Source organism: Colossoma macropomum, unplaced genomic scaffold, assembly GCF_904425465.1.
Source record: "Colossoma macropomum unplaced genomic scaffold, Colossoma_macropomum, whole genome shotgun sequence".
NCBI lineage: Eukaryota > Metazoa > Chordata > Actinopteri > Characiformes > Serrasalmidae > Colossoma > Colossoma macropomum.
In genome coordinates, this window is record NW_023494787.1 from 7,482,705 (window position 1) to 7,502,456 (window position 19,752).

General features: G+C 40.1%; 1 protein-coding gene across 3 annotated transcripts in view; it reads right to left on the reverse strand.

Moving 5' to 3' along the window:
- The window catches only part of sept7a (septin 7a), an 80,591-nt gene that overhangs the window by 15,913 nt on the left and 44,926 nt on the right, over positions 1 to 19,752 (reverse strand). For all 3 annotated transcript variants that reach the window (XM_036566006.1, XM_036566004.1, XM_036566005.1), the window contains exons 5-9: positions 8,311 to 8,411; positions 8,068 to 8,202; positions 5,639 to 5,756; positions 4,377 to 4,469; positions 1,086 to 1,182 (exon numbers count right to left, since the gene is read on the reverse strand). In XM_036566006.1, the coding sequence (XP_036421899.1) occupies positions 1,086 to 1,182; positions 4,377 to 4,469; positions 5,639 to 5,756; positions 8,068 to 8,202; positions 8,311 to 8,411 (544 nt within the window). The remainder of the gene's footprint in view (positions 1 to 1,085; positions 1,183 to 4,376; positions 4,470 to 5,638; positions 5,757 to 8,067; positions 8,203 to 8,310; positions 8,412 to 19,752) is intronic.

Below are 19,752 nucleotides of genomic sequence, written 5' to 3' on the forward strand. Positions count from 1 at the left end.
GGCACACACTGCGCGATTTTAACCTGCTTCTAAGCCCCATTTGGTAGCAGATGAGTGAATTTCAGCAGGACGGGGCAAAATTTCAGCTTCGCTGGTCATCGTTTGACGTGCGGTGTGAGGAGGAAGCAACGCCCGATTAACTGCTCAAATAAGCTTCAATAAACCCTTTTCACACTTCCGTATCTGACGTCATCATAGTAGGGAAAACATTACAGCAGTGGCAGCATTTTCAAATGAGAATGTAGACAAAGTTCTCTTTTATAATCCCTCTGATGACGACGACTCGCCTAGTTTTACATTCTTATGGCATTTTCCTTTTCTTTGACAGTTACCTGCATGACTATGAAGGCAAGCTAAGGATCTCAGACAAATTAGCTGTCTAATGTTTACTAGAACGTAGTCAGTGTAGTGCGGGTGGGGATAAAGTTAACGGTCAGTTATACGTCACTGTCTTTTGGTCATATTATGTGGTTTGACTTTACAGTTTAACCATTTCCCCCGTCTAATGTTAACATTCTGTACTGTGTCCAATTTCCCCTGTCTAATGTTAACATTTTGGACTGTGTCCAATGTTGTGAATGTCCAGTAATATCACTAATGCTACGTTTTGCTGCGGAAGTGTGCCAAAACTACACTGTTGTTATCAACAGGAACGGAAAGATCACTCATAACAAGTATCTAACAATAAACAAAATAGGGCCTGACCAGTATAAATACTGTGACTGATACCAATTTTAAGAGACTAAAAATCCCACTGACCAATCACAGCCGACAAATGTTACTATCTGTATTTTAGATTTTTTATATTTACAGTTTTAACCAGTGCTTTACTAATTGACAGACTGTCAGCCATCAGTTGTCACACTTCAAAAACTCGAACAGACAAACACAAACTTAGAGGCTGAAAGAATATAAACATTGTAGAACTGGGGGTGGAGCATCAGTTCTCCTCATAGAAACAGTTTTCTTTACGTTATCATATTAATCTCATGGTATATGCTGGGTTTGGACACATTTGGCATGATTTAGGTCCAACCTGTATTACTGTGATATATTTAAACAGGCGACTCTTTTTGGTCTGTTACCTTCAGCCACGCCCCAGGGGTACTGCCTCCCTCTCACACGCTTCCCATTCACCTCTATGATGGTGTTACTGCCAACAACCGCCAGAGGCAGCCGATCCTGCAGAGAAACAAACTTTCATAAACACCAAAATAAGCTCAGCCATATAAACTCAGACATCTATACAAGCACCTACCTTCATGGTAGAGCTGGACAAAATGACCATGTTTTTATTGACATCATTGATATAGTCATTGGTATCATACTTAATCCCTTTTTACAGCTGCCATAAAATTCAATTTCAGCCTGTTTCGGAGGGCCCTCAGCTCAGCTTTCTAATTTTTTTTTTTGTATTAAATTAGAAATGTTTAAAACACAAATTATATTTAGTTCCATAATTTTGATTATATTGATAAAAACATTAGCTGAGTTGATTTCTATTCTGCTGGCAGAAAAGCCGCAAGGAAACCTGCAGAAAGGGGTTGAAAAAAGAACACTGACCATCTGCATGTGTTCTTACAAGGACAGCATCATTAGTTTAGCCCGTTTAACTGGATTTAGGGCAGTGCAATTATGTGAAACAGCAAATAAAACTGATTATACTTTTTTGATTGATTTTTTAAATGTGGCACTGTAGGTACATTTGGTCTGTGTGTCAAAATATTCTGACATGCATTGTGTCTCATAAAAATGTCTAAGTATCATTATATTTTACATATATATACATACATACACACACACACACACACACACACACACACACCCAATATCGACCACAATATCGCCCACCCTTAACTCATGGTCAATACCTTCCTTCTGTACTATAATTATTTGTGAGTGAATCCTGATATCCAGGAGAGTCTCTGAGCTAGCTGAGCTTTTTCTCTCCATGATAAGTGGGGGTGGGAGGTGTATATTTTTCCCAGCTTACTGGTGCACAGTGACACAAGTCATTACATTCTGAATTTTGATTTCATGTTGACTTTAACACATTGAATAAATGTGTTGAGAATTTGCCAATTTTCTTCACGAAACTGAAGGAACGGCTGTCAAAGTTGTAGCTTAGGCATAAAGCCAATGTCCACACATTCAATCCCCTGGCTGTGATATCAGAGCTCATCAGCAGTCAAACTTTTCAGGTGTTTAAACCACCTTCAAGCCAAAAGAGTTTCATTATAAGCTTTTAACAACAGTTTGGAAAAGAAAACATTATGTAAAACCTGCTCTTCGTACAAAGAGAGACGCTTTGATTAACATGATGCAGAGTGTTTACTGGGATTTTCTTACTTCATATCAAAATAACAGCGCAAAATGCAGTGTGTCCTCTTTTAAAATACTATATGTACTACATGTGTGGGTGTTTGAGCGAGAGGGAGAGTGTCTATTTGACCTACTTCTCCAAAGCGTTACTAAAGGGAACCATCATCGATTGCCTGCTTCCTGTGCTTAGTTAAAACAGGACAAATCACGTTTCACGTTTCAGCGGTCAGAAATGAACAAATCGATTTAAGCAGTGCCACACTTACTTTATTTAGCGTAAAGCCAGATTTAAAGTGAGATTTAGATCAATTCTAGAGTCTGTAAACAACGATAACCAGTGTACAGTACCTGATAAATTATATTGCAGCCCATTCTGCCGTTATTTTATTAGAGCTGTCAAATCCTGCAACAAATTATTAACAGCAATATTTCACCATTTTCTTAGTTTGACCCTTCAGCCCATCCGTAGTAGCCCAAGCTGAAGCTCAGCTGCAGGGCACTGTCTGTTGCTCTGATAGAACCTGTGATTGTAGACCTCTTGCTCAAATGCATCTTTAAAATGGCTTTTAAAGTAAAACCTTCAGCACCTTAAGCAGACTACACTGGACAGTGCTCACGGAAGAACGATGGAAAAATCAACAAGCAGCAAACCATTGATTAACAGCTTGGCGGAGCTCCAGTTTCCTTCAACAGCCTCCACTGTTGGAAGAATCCACGAGTTGTATGAACCACTGACCGTAAATGGGGTATAGATGATATATACATTCATTGGAACACTGCTGCTCTCACTGGATGTCGGTGATGAAAATTGGAAACTCTGTAGAAGTGACTTTCCTGTTTAGGTTCTGCGTTCACGCAACAAAAATAATGTTACTGAATTACTGACAGTAAAAAATACCATGTGATGAAACTTATTTTGTCCACTTATAACTAACAACATGCACAGATTTTAAAATGGAGGGAGGTTTCTTTAGGGTCACAGTTGAGCAAATAATACAAATAGGATTAATTGACCACATAAACTATGTACATTTGTGATTAATTGCAATTAATTGCTTCAATAGTTTGACAGACGTACTTACTAAGTTAATTCAACAATTAATGGCTTTTTCCTTCTGTTTGTTACGAAATAAGTTACTTTTACAAATGTTGTGAAAAAAAGGAGTTCATGGCTCTACAGTTTTGTTGATATACAGGGTGATTCAAAAAGATTAATCTGATTTTAAAATGATTTATTTCCCTTGTAAATCATTACAGAACAATGCAGTAAACTGTAAATGGTTTAAATGAGCATGAAGTTTATTATGTAATTTTACAAGTGTTCAATATGAACCTCCTTCAGCTTTACGGACAACATTAACGCCATAGTCAAATTCATCCCATACTGGATTGAGCGTGTCGGGTGTCGCTGCACTCATGGCTCTTTCAATGCGATTTCGGAGAATCCAGTCATCCAGTGTTGTGGAACCAACGACGAACGCTCTGAGCTGCTGGAGGTTCACTGCTGATGAAAATCACGCTGCACAATTATGACGGATTCACTCTTATTGAGTGAGTGGTGAACACAGAACGCTTTCTGCTCAGGGGTCTCATCTCCTCTCAGACTGAAGGGAGGCATCTTCCACTGACGGTCAGAAACTCTATGTCCCCCTCTTTCAGTTGGTGTGTGATTGGTTCCTAGGCGCCTCATAGTTATAAAAATATGGCCTCTATGAATCTTTTTTAATCACTCTGTCAAAATTCTGTCTAAATATTGTGATAGATATCATTTACTGTGAAAATGACGATGTGTTGTGATACACATTTGCCATACCATGTGGCCTAAATGTTGTTGCAAGCAGAACCAGACACAAATAAACAACATGAAAAAGCAAAATTGTTGGCCAGGCTTTTTTTTCCCAATTAAATCTATACAGACGTGAAGGGATTTTTTGGAAGTGTGCCATTTTCGTGCTACCAAAACCAGAACACAAAACCCAACACTCCAATTCATTTAATGTTGTTCATGATTCACACTTGGTATGTAAAAGCCTTTATAGTGAGAACATACAAACCTTAATCTTCTTCACTAGCTTGTTCTCCTCCTCATCGTCCGTTTCTGGAAATTCATAGATTTTTATTTTATGCTCCTGGATTTCTCGCATTATCTGTGGAGAGCAGTAGAAAACTTCAGAGGTAGCACAAAGAGAAAGACTTAAAAACGAGAGAAAATGCATGAGATACTGCAGAAATGGAAATCTGGAAATACTTGTGATGATTATCTTATTTGGAAAAACTGCTGCATAACCTTCTTGGTTTGCTATGATTATTTTGCAATGGAACGTAAATTTCTACTTTAGGCTACAGTTCAAAGCACAGTTGCTTCATACAGACTAACCCAAACTATGTGAGCTTGCAGATACATCTCTCCTTTGGAATAGAGGTTAACGGTGAAGTTATCAGTTTCAACTCCAGCAGTGCTGCCTCTAAATACACAAATCGCAGATTTGACTCGTCCTAAACACTTCAAAAGACCAAACATGAGCTGAAGGCAATTCATAAAAACGCTGGTAATGATTTTGTGCGCCAGCTGATTTTCTGTTTGGTTCAGTGTCCCATTTTGAACTCTTATATAGGGCAAATCTCACTCTCTCAAACGGGCCAGTCAATATCACACCGAGAGGAAATCGGGCGCTTAGTCACACACAAACACTTCCAAGCATTGACGACCACTACAACACAACAACCTGACTTTAATTATGTTTGCACAAAAGCTTTGCAGACTAGCACCGGACAGCACCAATACGAACATCTTGTGGTTGATAACGGCTGATATAATTTTATCTTAATTTTATGTTTTACATTTTAATTTTATTTTCAAATAGTTTTAATCAAACCAGTGTTTCACTAAGCTTTTTGACAAGAAGCACTGGTGCACCAGATCAGAAAAACCTCTGGACATAAACTTAACATGAACTTGTTTTATTCCCTATTTTTGCTTATTCCTCCCATCAGTCACAGAGGATGTTTAATTCAGCAATCACATTTTCCTATATTGTCCAAGCTCTTAACTTTACACTACTTGAACAATGCTGAGAGCTTAAAACGTATGGAACAGGTTTAAATACCCCCATTATTAATCTGTGATGGGGAACAGACCTCCTCTCATTGTGCTCTATTGGACTTAACATAATATAATATTACATTACACTCTGGTTCAGAGAAGTAAACTTAGCAAATGTGGAGCAATGAGCGCCTTCGGTTAGCTACAGCAAACTGTGACATTTCTTACAGACCTGCTGAAAAACCTCAATTTAGATTGAACAAAGACTCAGACCTGCTTCTTGAACTGTTGGCATTCCTCTGGAGTCAGTGTGTCGGCTTTGGCGATGAGAGGGATGATGTTCACTTTTTCATGTAACCGTTTCATGAACTCGATATCCAGTGGCTTCAGTCTGAAAGAAAAAAAAATCCCACTTTATTCTGAGTGGTCCTTTGTAGATGATTAATAAACTCATCAGATTATCAGTAACACATCAACATATCAGTGCAGTAGCAGTAGTGAAGCATCTGAATACACTAATATCTTGTAGATGTTCTGTTAATACGTTACTTCCATTACGCAAAACCTAACCTTACCAACCTCACCCAAAACCTAACCCTCACCCTGACCCTAATCCTAACCTTAACCTCAACCCAAAACCCACTCCTAACCATTACCCTGGCCCTAATCCTAACCCTAACCTTAACCACAACCCAAAACCTAATCCTAACCCTAACCCTCATATGTTTCTGATGTGTTACTGACACTCATTTAAGTGTTTGTTTCATCTAAAAGGACGACTTAAAATAGTCACCTAAAACAATTTTAAAGAGGGAGCAGGAGGAGGACAGCAAGAGGGAGACAGAGAAAGAGTTTTTAATTAAAAAGACGGTTCAGCCAAAAGCTAAAACGTTACCCTGAATGTAGTGGATCAGTCGTGACATGTTTGGTGTCTAAAGTTTGCTTCTTTAGTTCTGCACTGGAGCTAAGAGGCTAATAAATAATGGAATCTTCTAACCCACCAAACAGCATCAAACTGCACACCAAAAATCACCTTATGAAGCTGCTTCAAGCTCATTTTGGACAGATGTACCAGCACAGAACCCTTATTTCTGACAGTGTACTGTGAATGGAGACATACAGAGTCTTTCCACCAATCACAGGCGAAATCTGCTCTGGGCACAGAGGAGGTCAGTGTGTGTCCAGCTGTTTGTGTGTCCAGCTGAAATGAGATGCACTGAGCCAGCACTCAACACAAGCCAGAATGGCACAGAGAACGGAACAAACACACTAATGTTTTTCCTGCTTCCCTGAGCCCCTCTCGACCCACACACACACGTACGCAGAACGGAACGATTACACTAATGTTTTTCCTCTTTCTCTGAGCCCCTCCCTGAGCACACAGACACTGAGCTGTCTTCCAGCAGAGGGAGGGGTGGGTGTGGGTGGAGGCCTGAAGCTCGTAAACCCCTCTGCTGCGTCTGTGTGAGGGAGGCGCGCTGCAGATTTAAGAGGTTCAGCTGGTGCGTTTTGGCTTGTTAGGCACACGCAGGGGTTTAGATTTAGACTGATGTCTAAAATCGGATAATTCACAGTCTCACGTTTATCTCAGATGCCAAGTGAAGACAGCAGGGAGGCCTGGAGGGGTTGAAGCAGGACATTCAGCAAAGACAAAGTGCTTTAACTTCAGCTTTCAGACTCGGCCCACAATCTGTCCTGTGCTCTAAAAACTACGGTTCTGACTTAAAAAGTGGAAAAGTACTAAAAAAAAATACAATTTGGAAAACTCAAGGTGTTTTGATCTAATCTCTTACACAGAAAATTCACCATAATTGTTTAGACTTAAACAAAAAGCCACTCTCTTACCGAGCTGTTCACAATGGTGGTGATAGGAACCAGATGTCCACCTCCAAAAGCTCCCTCACAGAAAGCTATTACATGAAATGGTTATGAATACGAAGCCTGATGTCTGAGACGTTGTTTTATGATAGTTTTAATTTGTTCACAGTGGAGAGGAACATGGAAGGTATTTAAAAAAATGTTTTCAGATTGAATATCACATCTAAAACCTCAGATGACATGTGTGGGTTCACTGGTGGTGTTCCATAATAAATAAAAAAGCTATATTTGCGTTTACCCCTTTCATATCAAACTACATGAGTGCGTTTACATCTGAACGATTAAGTTTGAGGAAACTCTGAAAAATCTGTGCAATTCCCCTTTGTTTTAGTTGAGTTAGAATCACTTTGGCTAAAAATGCAACTTTAACATGCTAACTCGTGGCAAATCAACAAAGAAAATGAAAAGTTAGGTATCCGCAAACTTTAGACTTGCAGCGTATACAGGTGTATGCAAACGTTTCTATGCTTCTGGTCAAATTCCACGCTTCTCTTGATTTTCTAAGTGGAAAATAATTTAATACACCGTCTATAGAGAACTCACTTCTGTTTATTTACTGAATTTAACATATTGGGAAAAAACATAAAACATAGCCTGTGTAAAAGTTCTGGCACATTTTACACTGTGTTTCATTTTTTGTATGTTTTATCCCCCCCCTAATAAACCCCCCCCCAATTAAACTGCCAAATTTAACTATGTTTACTGTAGAGGATGTTTTAACTTCACTTAGAAAACACAAAACCCATGTAATTTAACCAGGGGGCGTTTAAACCCCTGTATGTGACTGTGAGCGTGCGTACGTGGACTAAAGGTGTAGTACCCACCCGTGTCCAGAGGGGGCGATGAAGTACAAGCAGCAGTGAACTCTATTGTCGGGCATCTGCCGTCTGTTGACGCGCGACTCTGCGTTGAGATAATCCTCAAACTTACTGTCGATGTGATCGATCACCGGCTGCCAGCTGCAACAAAAATCGACATCAGTTTAGTTTCCGGAACACATTTAGCCCGTTTGTGGTCCACAATCCGTTTCTACTGAACAGCATCAATACAGCAAGCTGACTGCTTACCAGTTACTGTTGTCTACAGCATCTCCAAACCCCGGTGTGTCCACGATGGTCAGCAGCAGCTGCACTCCGCCCTCTTTTACCAACACCTTCGACTGCTCAACCTGATCGGAGGACAAGAAAAAACTCTGATTAGAAAAAAATCCACAGACACTTTGCCAGCTTAAAGGCCTGTTGGTGCTTGTATAAAATATCTGAGGTGAGATTTTAGCCTCAGGTTTTCACTTAAATACCCATTTACCTTACCTGAGATATAATATCTTCAGAGAAATGTTTTAGTGGGAAGTTTACAAAATAAAAAGTGTAATTAACAAAAAGTGTGATTGTAAATCGAGTTCTAGCACTGAAGTGTTTGACAGTCAAACAGACAAATTTAAATTTGGACAAATTTTAACTTTAAATGTATGCCTTAAGATAAAATACATATTTAAGATGTTTTATCCAAATGGGACAATAAGATGGCAATTAGAAAACGGTAAAATAATATGGTAACAGCAGAAACGGTAAAGAAAATTAGTGAAATCGAAAAACATGTTTGAAGTATTTTTAGTAAAATATTAGGAGTTATGAGAACTACACAATTTTTTCACTGTGGAAATAACAGAGTGAAAATGGAAAATGTCTCTGAAGAAAATATTGTGGCACAGGAGCCACAAATCCTTTGATTTTGTATTTGAAACCATGTAGAACAAATGGATGAACTTTGTGATGTTTTTATTATCATGTTTTGCACTTTATCTGCATTGCATGTACAACTGAATGGCTTAGAGCGCAAAATTATTTTTGAGAAATCAGATACTAAGCATTATCTCATCATATAACATTTGTCCGGTACTGTATTAGGATGCATGTAGACATTGTGATAAGAGTTTTGGGCATTTCGACCAATCCTATGAATAATAAATGCAACAGGAAAGCCAGCAGTGTAAAATGAGCGAACCAGACTGGCACTGGGATGTTGGAGAAAACATAAAAACCTGAAAGCAAAAGGAAAAAAAGTGAGGGGTAAAGAGTGGAAGTGAAGCTGCCCTCTTCCTCTGATTCCTGCCTTTGACCTCACACAGAGAGAATGCGGTCAACATTTTATATTAAAAATGATTTCTGAAATGTTGAAAACTGGTTTTGTGATGAGCTGTTTTACAGGTGCAGAGCAACTATGAAACATAAAAAAAGAAAAATCAGATAATCATAAGGGAAAAGTGTTATTTAATCTTAGGTCAACAGTGTAAATGTATGTACCGACGTCTGGAGCTGTGCCTAATATTTTAAGCATCCTTTGAAGCCCTGCAACCTTTATGGTTGGAGGGACCCATATACAATATTCCAGATTGGAATTTAACTCTATCTAAGGAGCAAATACTGAACTCAGCTTAAGGAGTTTCAATTATTAAGTTATAAATAAGCTTCTTCGGTAACAATAACTTTCTAAAATGCTGAAGCTCTTGAAAGGATAAGCTTTAAATGAGGCTCAACGCTCAACATATTCAGATACTCTGAGATCAGCATCTGCAGTCAGGCCACATTTGAGTTTAACCTCAGCTAAAACATGCATGGAGACAGATGACCGGAGGCTCTGGGCTCTTCCCAGCCTGATGGAGCTACACCCTGTGCAGAAGAATCATTTTCATCACTGCAGTAACACTGACGTGGTGGTGGTGTGTTAGTGTGTGTTGCGCTGCTATGAGTGGATCAGACACAGCAGTGCTGCTGGAGTTTTTAAACACCTCAGTGTCACTGCTGGACTGAGAATAGTCCACCAACCAAAAATATCCAGCCAACAGCGTCCTGTGGGCACTGATGAAGGACTAGAGGATGACCAACACAAACTGTGCAGCAGCAGATGAGCTAACGTCTCTGCCTTCATCTACAAGGTGGACTGACAAGGAGTGTCTAATAGAGTGGACAGTGAGTGGACACTGAGGTGTTTAAAAACTCCAGCAGCACTGCTGTGTCTGATCCACTCAGACCAGCACAACACAGACTAACACACCACCACCACATCAGTGTTACTGCTGTGCTGAGAATGATCCACCACCCAAATAGTACCTGCTCTGTGAGGGTCCATGGGGGTCCTGACCACTGAAGAACAGGGTAAAAGGGGGCTAACAAAGTATGCAGAGAAACAGATGGACTACAGTCTGTAACTGTAGAACTACAAAGTGCACCTATATAGTAAGTGGAGCTGATAAAATGGACAATGAGCGTAGAAACAAGGAGGTGGTCATAGTGTTATGCCTGATCGGTGTAAAGTGTGTATGAAGCAAAAGGTTTTATTTAGCGAGCTCTAGGCTGAACTGCACGGCAGACAGCTGAGGTTTCCTCACTGAAGGGTACAATTGCAAAACTGCAGCACGCACAGAAGAAAAAAATAATGTCTGCTGTTACTTACAGGACAACACAAGCCAAAAACAACCTGTGGGCTGATCACAGACCCGGCCCTTCAAAGCGTGTGACTACACAATGGAGCACAGTGTTGAGAAGCGGAGATGTAATGTGAGACAACAACAACGTTGCCATGCTTTCCTTTCCCGACAAGGCGTTTTTTCCCAACTTATTCCAGCCTCCAGCCTATTCCACCAGGCCCTGCAGAAAGGGGCCGAGCCTAGTGCACAGAGCAACAGCACAGCTCCCAAAAAAAAAACCAAAAAAAAAAAAACACGGCTGAGCAGGAGCGCAAAAACAAAACTAACCAGGTGGTGAATATATGGATTGCTCAATCAGACAGGAGCGAGTGCAGGAATCCTTTTGTAGGCCAGTGTGATGACATACACATGCTGCCTCACACCTGGTGCTGACAGCCAGCAGGATCTGCTGAGGCATGTGTGCGTGCTTGACCAATGCAGGTGACCCTGAATCCATCATAGCCAAACGTCCATTCTGCATTTCTCACATTACTTCTGTGACCTTCACCAGCATTTCACGACATACATCACTCTGTATACATCACTTTGAAGATCACCGACCTCTGACACAAGCTACTGCTCTGACCCTTCAGACTTCCAAACCTAAACTCATCTGACACCATTTCTGTAGGGGTCAGCAAGTGGGAGCTCAACAAAAGAAGTCAGAGACCAGCCTTTTTTTCATTTTATGTATATTATTATCGTGATAAATTATATCTTAGTATCACAGTATGCTTTCTAAGTTTACTGCGGGTATCATCAGTACTTAAAACACCTCCTAGCCGCATGTTTGATTACAAAGGGAGCGTCATTAGTCTTGTTTTATTGGATTTAGTGCAGCACAGTGTGTGAAATATTGAATACATATCATTCATTGTTTATGATCGATCAGGTGTTACTGTGACGTATCATTTATGTATTATACGTAACTTCATTTGCATCAAACTATCGCTTTGACTTTGAATCATCATGGTTGAATTTCATGGGACCGGATTTACATGTCCAGAAACTAAAGGAGTGACTCTCAGACCGTGTTTTAATGATAATCAGCCTCTCCCAGATACTAAGACACTTTTGTAAGGTGCAGGCATCGAAGCTTTGGTGGAGGTAAAACCACACTATAATGTCCTGTGGCTTTTAAGGGCTGACTAACACCATGCGGCTTTATTTTTGCAAGAGCCGAAGACCATGTTAGAGCAAATAGTGTGGTTTAACACCTAAACACACCTAAATGATTAGCTGACAAAGCTGATGACGCTGATTATGAGAAAAAAAAAAAAAAAGGCGTGGATTTTTCTTTGGTCTACATGTTTACTTAATCCCTTAATTTCCCAGACTTACCACATTCTCTTCACAATGAAAAACCTTTACCATTGCTATATCTGTTGTAAACAGTGGAACCGGTGGAGTCTCAACGTGAGGTTTTCAGGGTGAAAAATTAAGAAAATCCCCTTCTGATGATGCATTTTGAAGACTGTAGGAACTTTAGGTAGATTTCTGGGGCCGACTGTTTTGTTTTTTTTCCCCCCCACTAGCTGGTGAACGTAGCAGGAAGCCAGAAAGCTAACACTGCCAGAAAGCCGAATAAATGGTTGCAGCGGTAGAACTGTAGCATCTGCCTTCAAGTCCTCACCACAAAGGCAAGAATGGATTACTCAAACGACAGAAATGACTCAGAAGATGAGGAGAACAAGTTTAATTTAGCAAAGTAGCTAGGTATCTTGGTACCTTACCTCAGTTTGTTAAGACCTACTCTAGCGCTAGTTTGTTTGTATTGATTAGCCTATAGCTCAGCAGCTTGGCAATATATAACGATATAAAACAATACAAAATCGTAAACTCTGTCAAACTAATGAAACTGACAGCTACAGCGCTGTGCTACTGATATTGCACTATATATAACATTTCTGACAACTGTTCGGGGCAGTCGTGGGCTGGAGGTTAGGGAACCTGCCTTGTGAAGGTCCCCTGAGCCAACAGGACATGAGTGAAGTGTGTGTGTTCACTAGTGCGCATGTATGTGGGTGTTTCACTGCACGGACGGCTTGCGGAGGTCAAATTCCTCTGTGTGCAAAGCACAGTTGGCCAATGGTTCCAAATTCTATTCTATTGTATTCTATTTAAGCAAGAGAAGACGAGAGGGAGTGTGTCATCGTGAAATAACATCACGGCTGTGATTTGGTCGCCGTAGATCATCACAGCCGTGACGTTACAGCGATAACACACAACCTCGAGTGTTCTATTGCTTTTATACTACAGTTAAATAAATAAAGTAAGAAATTAATAAACTGGGCCGTGAAGGCGGCGTTTAATATGTTTTAATGTTTGCAGTTCCTTTACCAAATTATAGTTCCTTAACAAGCAGCTCGTTGCTACGTCAGAGTAACGAACTCCGCCCACTCGCTGCTCATGAGTCATAAAACTGCCGCAACATCAAGTTTAGCTCAGTTTTGTCATTTTTTGCCAGATCAGTATTAATGTTGTTTTGTTCCAGCCAGTCTGTAAAGCATCTTACAGCCCGTTTAGTTTGGTGAATGGTGTTGGGTTCATTTCTGGCTGATTCCAGGTTGTTTAGCTGTTCTTCTGTCACAGCTGCCGACTGAAAAGCTGCTCAGTGGTGATGACAGTTTGGGAATTTAGTGTCGTCTCATCTTCAGAGTCTGACCAAATCGGCTGTCGGTCAAATGTGATCTTAAAAGTATTAATTTTCTGCTTGTGGCAAAGTAAGAAGTAAAAACGTTCAAATGGCCTACAGCTGTCAAAGTCGTTGCTTAGCAACGGCGTCTCAGCGGAGTGATACAGTGTTGTTATGGCGAAATAACAGCACGGTTAGAACACTTCTCAACCAATCAGCTTGTGCAGCCGGAACTAACTGTTGTATAAATGAAGAATAACAAACTCTAGCTGCAGGCCGAAATGCCAGAATTGATTTTTACCAAATATCTTGGTGGATCCTGGTTATTTAAGGAATTTATAACAAAACAAAACTGCCCTGTTATGTTCATACAAAACATACAGCCACTCTGACATACTGTTGTACACCACAGGAAGTTCAGGGGATGATATGGCTTTTATTGTTTTGTTGCACCATAAAAGACGAAACCGCTTGTTTCACAGATTAAAAAGTGATGCGATGGCATACAGACAGGAACCAAAGAAGGCAGAATAGTTAGTCATCAGATTAACCCATTTCAGAAATAATTTATTTAGCCCATGTGGTGTCTCCATAACGCATCTGCTGCTATTGCTCTACTGTGTGTGGAACTTGCTGGTTCTCATTAGTTTCAGTTCATACCGCTACGCTTTGTCACCTTTTTTTTTTCACCCCAGAAACTTTGACACCAGCGTGTCCTCAATAATTTGAGATCTAATTAGATTTGGGTCTCTGTGAAACTGAGAAAGGGCAGTTCTTCTTTCCATCTCTAGGATAAACATTCAGCTAACTAAAGCAAAAAAAAAAAATTAAATCCACGCAAATCTCCCCAAATGCAGTCGATCTCCCAAGAAAAGTTTAATTTGCATCCTTAATTTCTTACTGGAGCTAAAACGATAGTTTTGAGAAGATTCTGGACTAAAATGTATTTTTCGAAAGCCATTCAGAGCGAAAAGGTACCTGCAGGGCACTGTGAGGCAAAACAGTCTGCAAAGAAGCCTTATTTTTATAAGATTTTCCACTGTTTTACCATCATCATCATCACATACAAAAACTCAGAAGATGCATGTAAGTTCACTGGTGGTCTGGATAGTCTGGTCTGGGTTCCTATCAAAACCACTGTGAAACCTGTAAGCCTGTAGGTTTTTCTACTATGAACCATTTCACTTCAAACCACTCCGGACGACTTTTCTTAAATCTCATTCTGCAGACATTTCCAAAAATTGGTGGAATCTGCTCCATGCCACTTCATCCATCTTTAAAGTTAGCAGTACGTCGTAGTTTTCACCAAATTATCACTTCTCCTGAAAGCAGCTTCAAACAGACTTTATCTGGAATCTATCAAAAACAGACATTTCTTTCCTGAGTCCCAGTAAACAGACATAAACACTTCAGAGGGGGGAGCTCTACACCTCTAATCTCATTTAAACTTTTACTGAGGACTTAAGATGCCTAATGTGCAGGTAAACCACTTTAAGGGGGTGGGGGGGGGCTTGTAACAAATTGTGGTTGGATGAAAACAGAGGCATACTGTGCACTTAGAGGATTAGAGGAGATTTCTCAGCGTGGAGAGGAATCACAGTCACAGGCAGGAAATGGGGAGGGAGAGGAGTGTGCATGTGTAACAATGACTCCCAGCATGCCACACACTACTCAGGCACAAAGCGTTTCTTTATCATGAGCTCATCTGTAAGCCACATTCTGCAGCACCACAAGGCCCAACAGCACATACACTGCCTGCCAAGGTTTGTGGGCACTATCCAAAAATGTTTGGATATCACAATGACTGTCAGAAGCGATAAATTAGTATTTAGGGAATGGGACTAGGACTGTGGCTGGAAATTAGCTTATTAGCTCACTCTGGTGCAGAAAATCTCTTGAGATTATTGTACTTTGTGCATGGTCCCTGACAAAAAACAGAAAACGGAGGCTATGTTCACATTACCAGACTGAAGTGGCACAAATCTGATTTTTTGCCCTAATGTGACTCAGATCTGATGTTTTCAGGGCTGTGTGGACACGCAAATCTGATCTTTTCAAATCCGACCTGACACACTTTCACATGTGGATACGTATCCGATTCGTGGCCATGTGACCTTAATGTGACGCTCAGATCAGAATTCATGTGCTTTTTTCCACTGCGCTATCATTCAGTGTTACCATGGCAGCAGTGCCAAACAGAAGTTAAAGCCTGTAAACGGTGGAAAAGCAGCTCATCTCACCTTTTTCTCCTTCGTCTCGCTCTAATAATGAAGCTGAGAGCTGATCAGAGTTAATTATCTTCTCAGCGAAGCTCGTTCTGCTCGTTAGTTTGTGCTGATGATGCACGTGATTCATTCACGTGACGTTACTGAGTAGTATGCATGCATGCGGGTCATTTCAGGACAGCAGTTCGTTCACATAAACGACAGATTTAAATCAGGTGCCTAAACGAGTGTGAATCATCATGTCAGAGAGATTGGATTTTAGCAAAAAATCAGATTTGAGCAAGGAGGCTTGTAATGTGAACGTAGCCTAAATTATTAAAACAGTGCATGTTGTTTGGATTTTCGCTGTGTCAACGGAAAACTAACCTTTGCTTTCAGCAAATAGTTAAAAAAAATTCAATTACAAAAGCACCAATCAAAATTTTTTTCAGCAAGTCCTTTCCATTGACGTGTCAGAGCGGTCTGGGTAGACTGCTCCATTTCAGATAGTGTTATACAAACAAGGAGCCTTTAGAGGACAGTGTTACCGAGGACCCGCCTCACTCATCTGCAGCCGAGCTTCAGGAACACAGCGAATATGTGCTTTTAGCAAAAGTTTGGAAAAGAAAACTTTCAAATCATTAGTTATGGAAAAGCTGCTCTTTACTTCATACCAAGGAAGACACTTTGATGAAAATGAAGCTGAGTGTTGAAGATATATATTCACAAAGCAGGAGCACAGAGCTGCTTTATGATCACTAAACTTCGATTTTTTTCTAACTTGATCAAAAAACTAACTGGGAAAAGTAAAATTACAAGAGATTGCAAGACATATAAAACTTCTGACTGTGTACACAGCAAAAACCTCTGTTTAACCACTGAACAAACCAGTCTCATTCAGCAAAATGAAGGAATCTAAGAGAAGATAAGTCAGAGTGTCATTAAGTTAGGAAATTCTGGTATTACTAAAGCTCGTTCTTTCTTTTTACACACTGGAAGGACATTTCAAGAATCACACCGAGGACAGTCCAAGAGGAGCTGCTGAGCAAAATATGGTTGTGTTTCTACATCATACCAAGGTGTGGAGAGAAACTGCATGTGTAGGCACGCAGCTCAGCAGGCTGTACTATTAGCAAACTATGTTGGGAAACCAGAAGAGCAGTTTTCTCTATACACTTTGGCTCCATGACACCTACAGACCGAATTACGAATGTTATGTTTACTCAAATAAAACATGATCATTTAATTAGACGTGCTTAATTTTTTCATTTGGTGTCCACCTAATAGACACTTCTGTAACTTTTTAATAAATCATTTATATAATAAATTTTTGCCAACACCAAATTTATTTATTCATTTTTAAAAATGTGTTTCTGCATTTTGTTCATTCCAACTTGCTGGAAAGTCTTCAAACATGCTACACTGTTAGAAATACAGGTTCTGTTCAGGTACATTTTTTGTTCATCAAGGTACAAACAATGTAAATGTTCCCTCAAAGGTACAACAGTGTTTTTTTAGGTCAAATTGTGAACGTTAAACTTTTTTTTTCCAGGGGAAAAGTACATATTTGCACCTTTTCATAACCGAATGTTTTAAAACAGAATAAAAATAAAAGCTTGGAGACGAGACGGGGTGTGTGGAGTCAGTACACCTCAGAAAATATCATTTCAGTGGATTATGGTACAGTTATGTTCCCTGACTAAAGGTACTGAGATGTACCCTTGAGGGTTCCACCCCAGTGACAAGAGGGGCACTGCCCCAGTGACAGTTTAGTACCTTTATTTCTGACAGTGTTTTGTAAAACTGTATTGAAGTATCATGATGTTATACTTCTGTCTTATCATTCATGCTTGAAGTTGATTACTCACTTACTAATATAAGAGACTGTGACCGCTCTAGACTGGACGTGCTGGAAAAGCTTATAAATAAAGCAGAAAGTCACTCTCACTGTTTACCAGGTTCTGTCAGAACACAACTTCACTTGAAACCGCAGGACGGGCACACACAGTACAACTTCCTCCTCGCACTTCCACTGTGCACTTAAACTATCCACTGGCGTGAACGAACCCCGAACTGAGAGTGTGAAGCTGCAGCGTCCGACAAAAAGCACCACTCCACAACTTACCATTACTGTACGATATTAAAGATGCTTATACTGAAGTTCTTTTTGCAACCAAAACATTTACAAAAATTGTGTATATTATTTCTGTATCATTTTTTCTCTATTAAAGATTGTGCTCAAACTATTTTTTTATTTTTTTTGTTTTAAAGTGTGCGGGCTTTTTCTGAACAATGTTCTGTTTGATTCTATATGGCCTACGCATCTATAGAACAACTGTTTGGTGCAGTGAGTTTGCTCTGGATTACTGTAGTACATTGAATCCAGACCACAAACAGATGACATCTTACTTGAGAATTATACAGAAAAAGTGTTACTCCAAAGTCATAAACAGACAAATGAGGTCCTCTTCACCTCAGCTGATGTTACTATCCTAGTCGCATCGTAACTTATTTCTCCTCGAACCCTTTAGCTGGAGAGCTGAAGAGTCAGTTAGCAGATACCAAACATGATTAATAGACCACTGTAGTCGTGCGCCATTCTGTAGTCCTCGTTATGCCCATATTAGGAACTCCGTGTCTGAGCTACATTTCTCTATGGCCAGAATGAATAGGGTTTTCGAAAAATCGCCTCTATCGCACCCTGTGTTAAATAAAAATGGTCAGAACCCGATATGTTCTGTTCTGTGTATACTTTTCTCCCAAATACCACTGGATCCTCCGAATTACGAGGTCGTTAAAGAGCTATAATACCAATATTGCTACATGCAAGCTAAAGCTACTGTGCATCAATTTGAAGTCACTAAGCTACATGAAACTAAGGTGGGCTATGCCGGTGCTCTGATGAGTTGTGCTACCTTATTATATGAATGGATTTTTTTTTTCCCAACTGTTTGATTTTCATACCTGGTCCTTTTTAAATTGCTGATTTTTGCAAACACAGAATTTTATTTATTTATTTTTTAAAAATGGTTTCCGCATTTTGTTAATTCCAACTTGATGGAAAGTCTCCAAACATGCTACACTGTTAGAAATAAAGGTTCTCTGCAGGTACATTTTTCATTCATCAAGGTACAAACAATGTAAACGTTCCCTCAAAGGTACAACAGTGGTTTTAAGGTCCAATTGTGCACCTTAAATAAGTTTTCCCAGGTGAAAAGTACATGTTTGTACCTACTGCGCATCAATTTGAAGTCACTAAGATACACAAAACTAAGGCGGGCTGTGGCGGTGCTCTGACGAGCTGTGCTAACTTTTCAAACCCTCCATGGAGCTGAAGTCAGCTTCTTTTTCGCCGGCTGCTTGTTCGAATTTCCCCGTCCCACCATAAATGGTGCAGCAGTTCAGAATGTAACTATCACACCATTTAAGGTGGAACAGAAAAAGTCGAACTAAAAGCGGGATATTCTGATAGCCTAGATCAGCTGATCTGGGGGTCAGCAGTAATATTAACCTGAGTCTGTACTGGATTAGCCTGAGTGCAGGTACAGGCTATGAACAGAACGGAAAGATCTATCGTGTTTCAGTGAGCATCAGATGAAGAACAGAGAACTGCAGGGAAACCTGCTTGTTTTGTTCTGACTTCTTTTCATCTGCCCTCAGTCTGTACATGGAAATGTACACTGACAAAACCTGCTTAGAGAGGCTGCCAGTCTAATGACGTGAAGTGCGCAGTAGCTTTAGCTCACATGTAGCACTATTCATATTTTAACTCTTTAACAACCTCGTAATTCAGACGATCCAGTATTCGAGAGAAGAATGTACACAAGACAAAACTTACCGGGTTCTGAACATTTTTTATTTAACACAGGGTGCAAAAGAGGCGATTTGTCAAAAACCCTATTCATTCTAACCATAGAGAAATCAGGCTTAGACCCGGAGCTCCTAATAAGGCCATAAGAGCATGGCGCCGACTACAAAATGACGACACGACTACAGTGGTCTATTCAATAAATGATGCTGACATTTTTATTCCATTAACTCTACACGAGTGTACAATTAGCTTGACCCTGCCATTTCCGCAATGCTTCATTTTTTAAACAGGTTATAAACTCTGACAGAGTTCAGACATATCATGGTTCTTCAACATGACAATGTAAAACGGGTAGCCAGTCTTATCCGCAAAGGGCCGGAGTGGCTGCAGGTG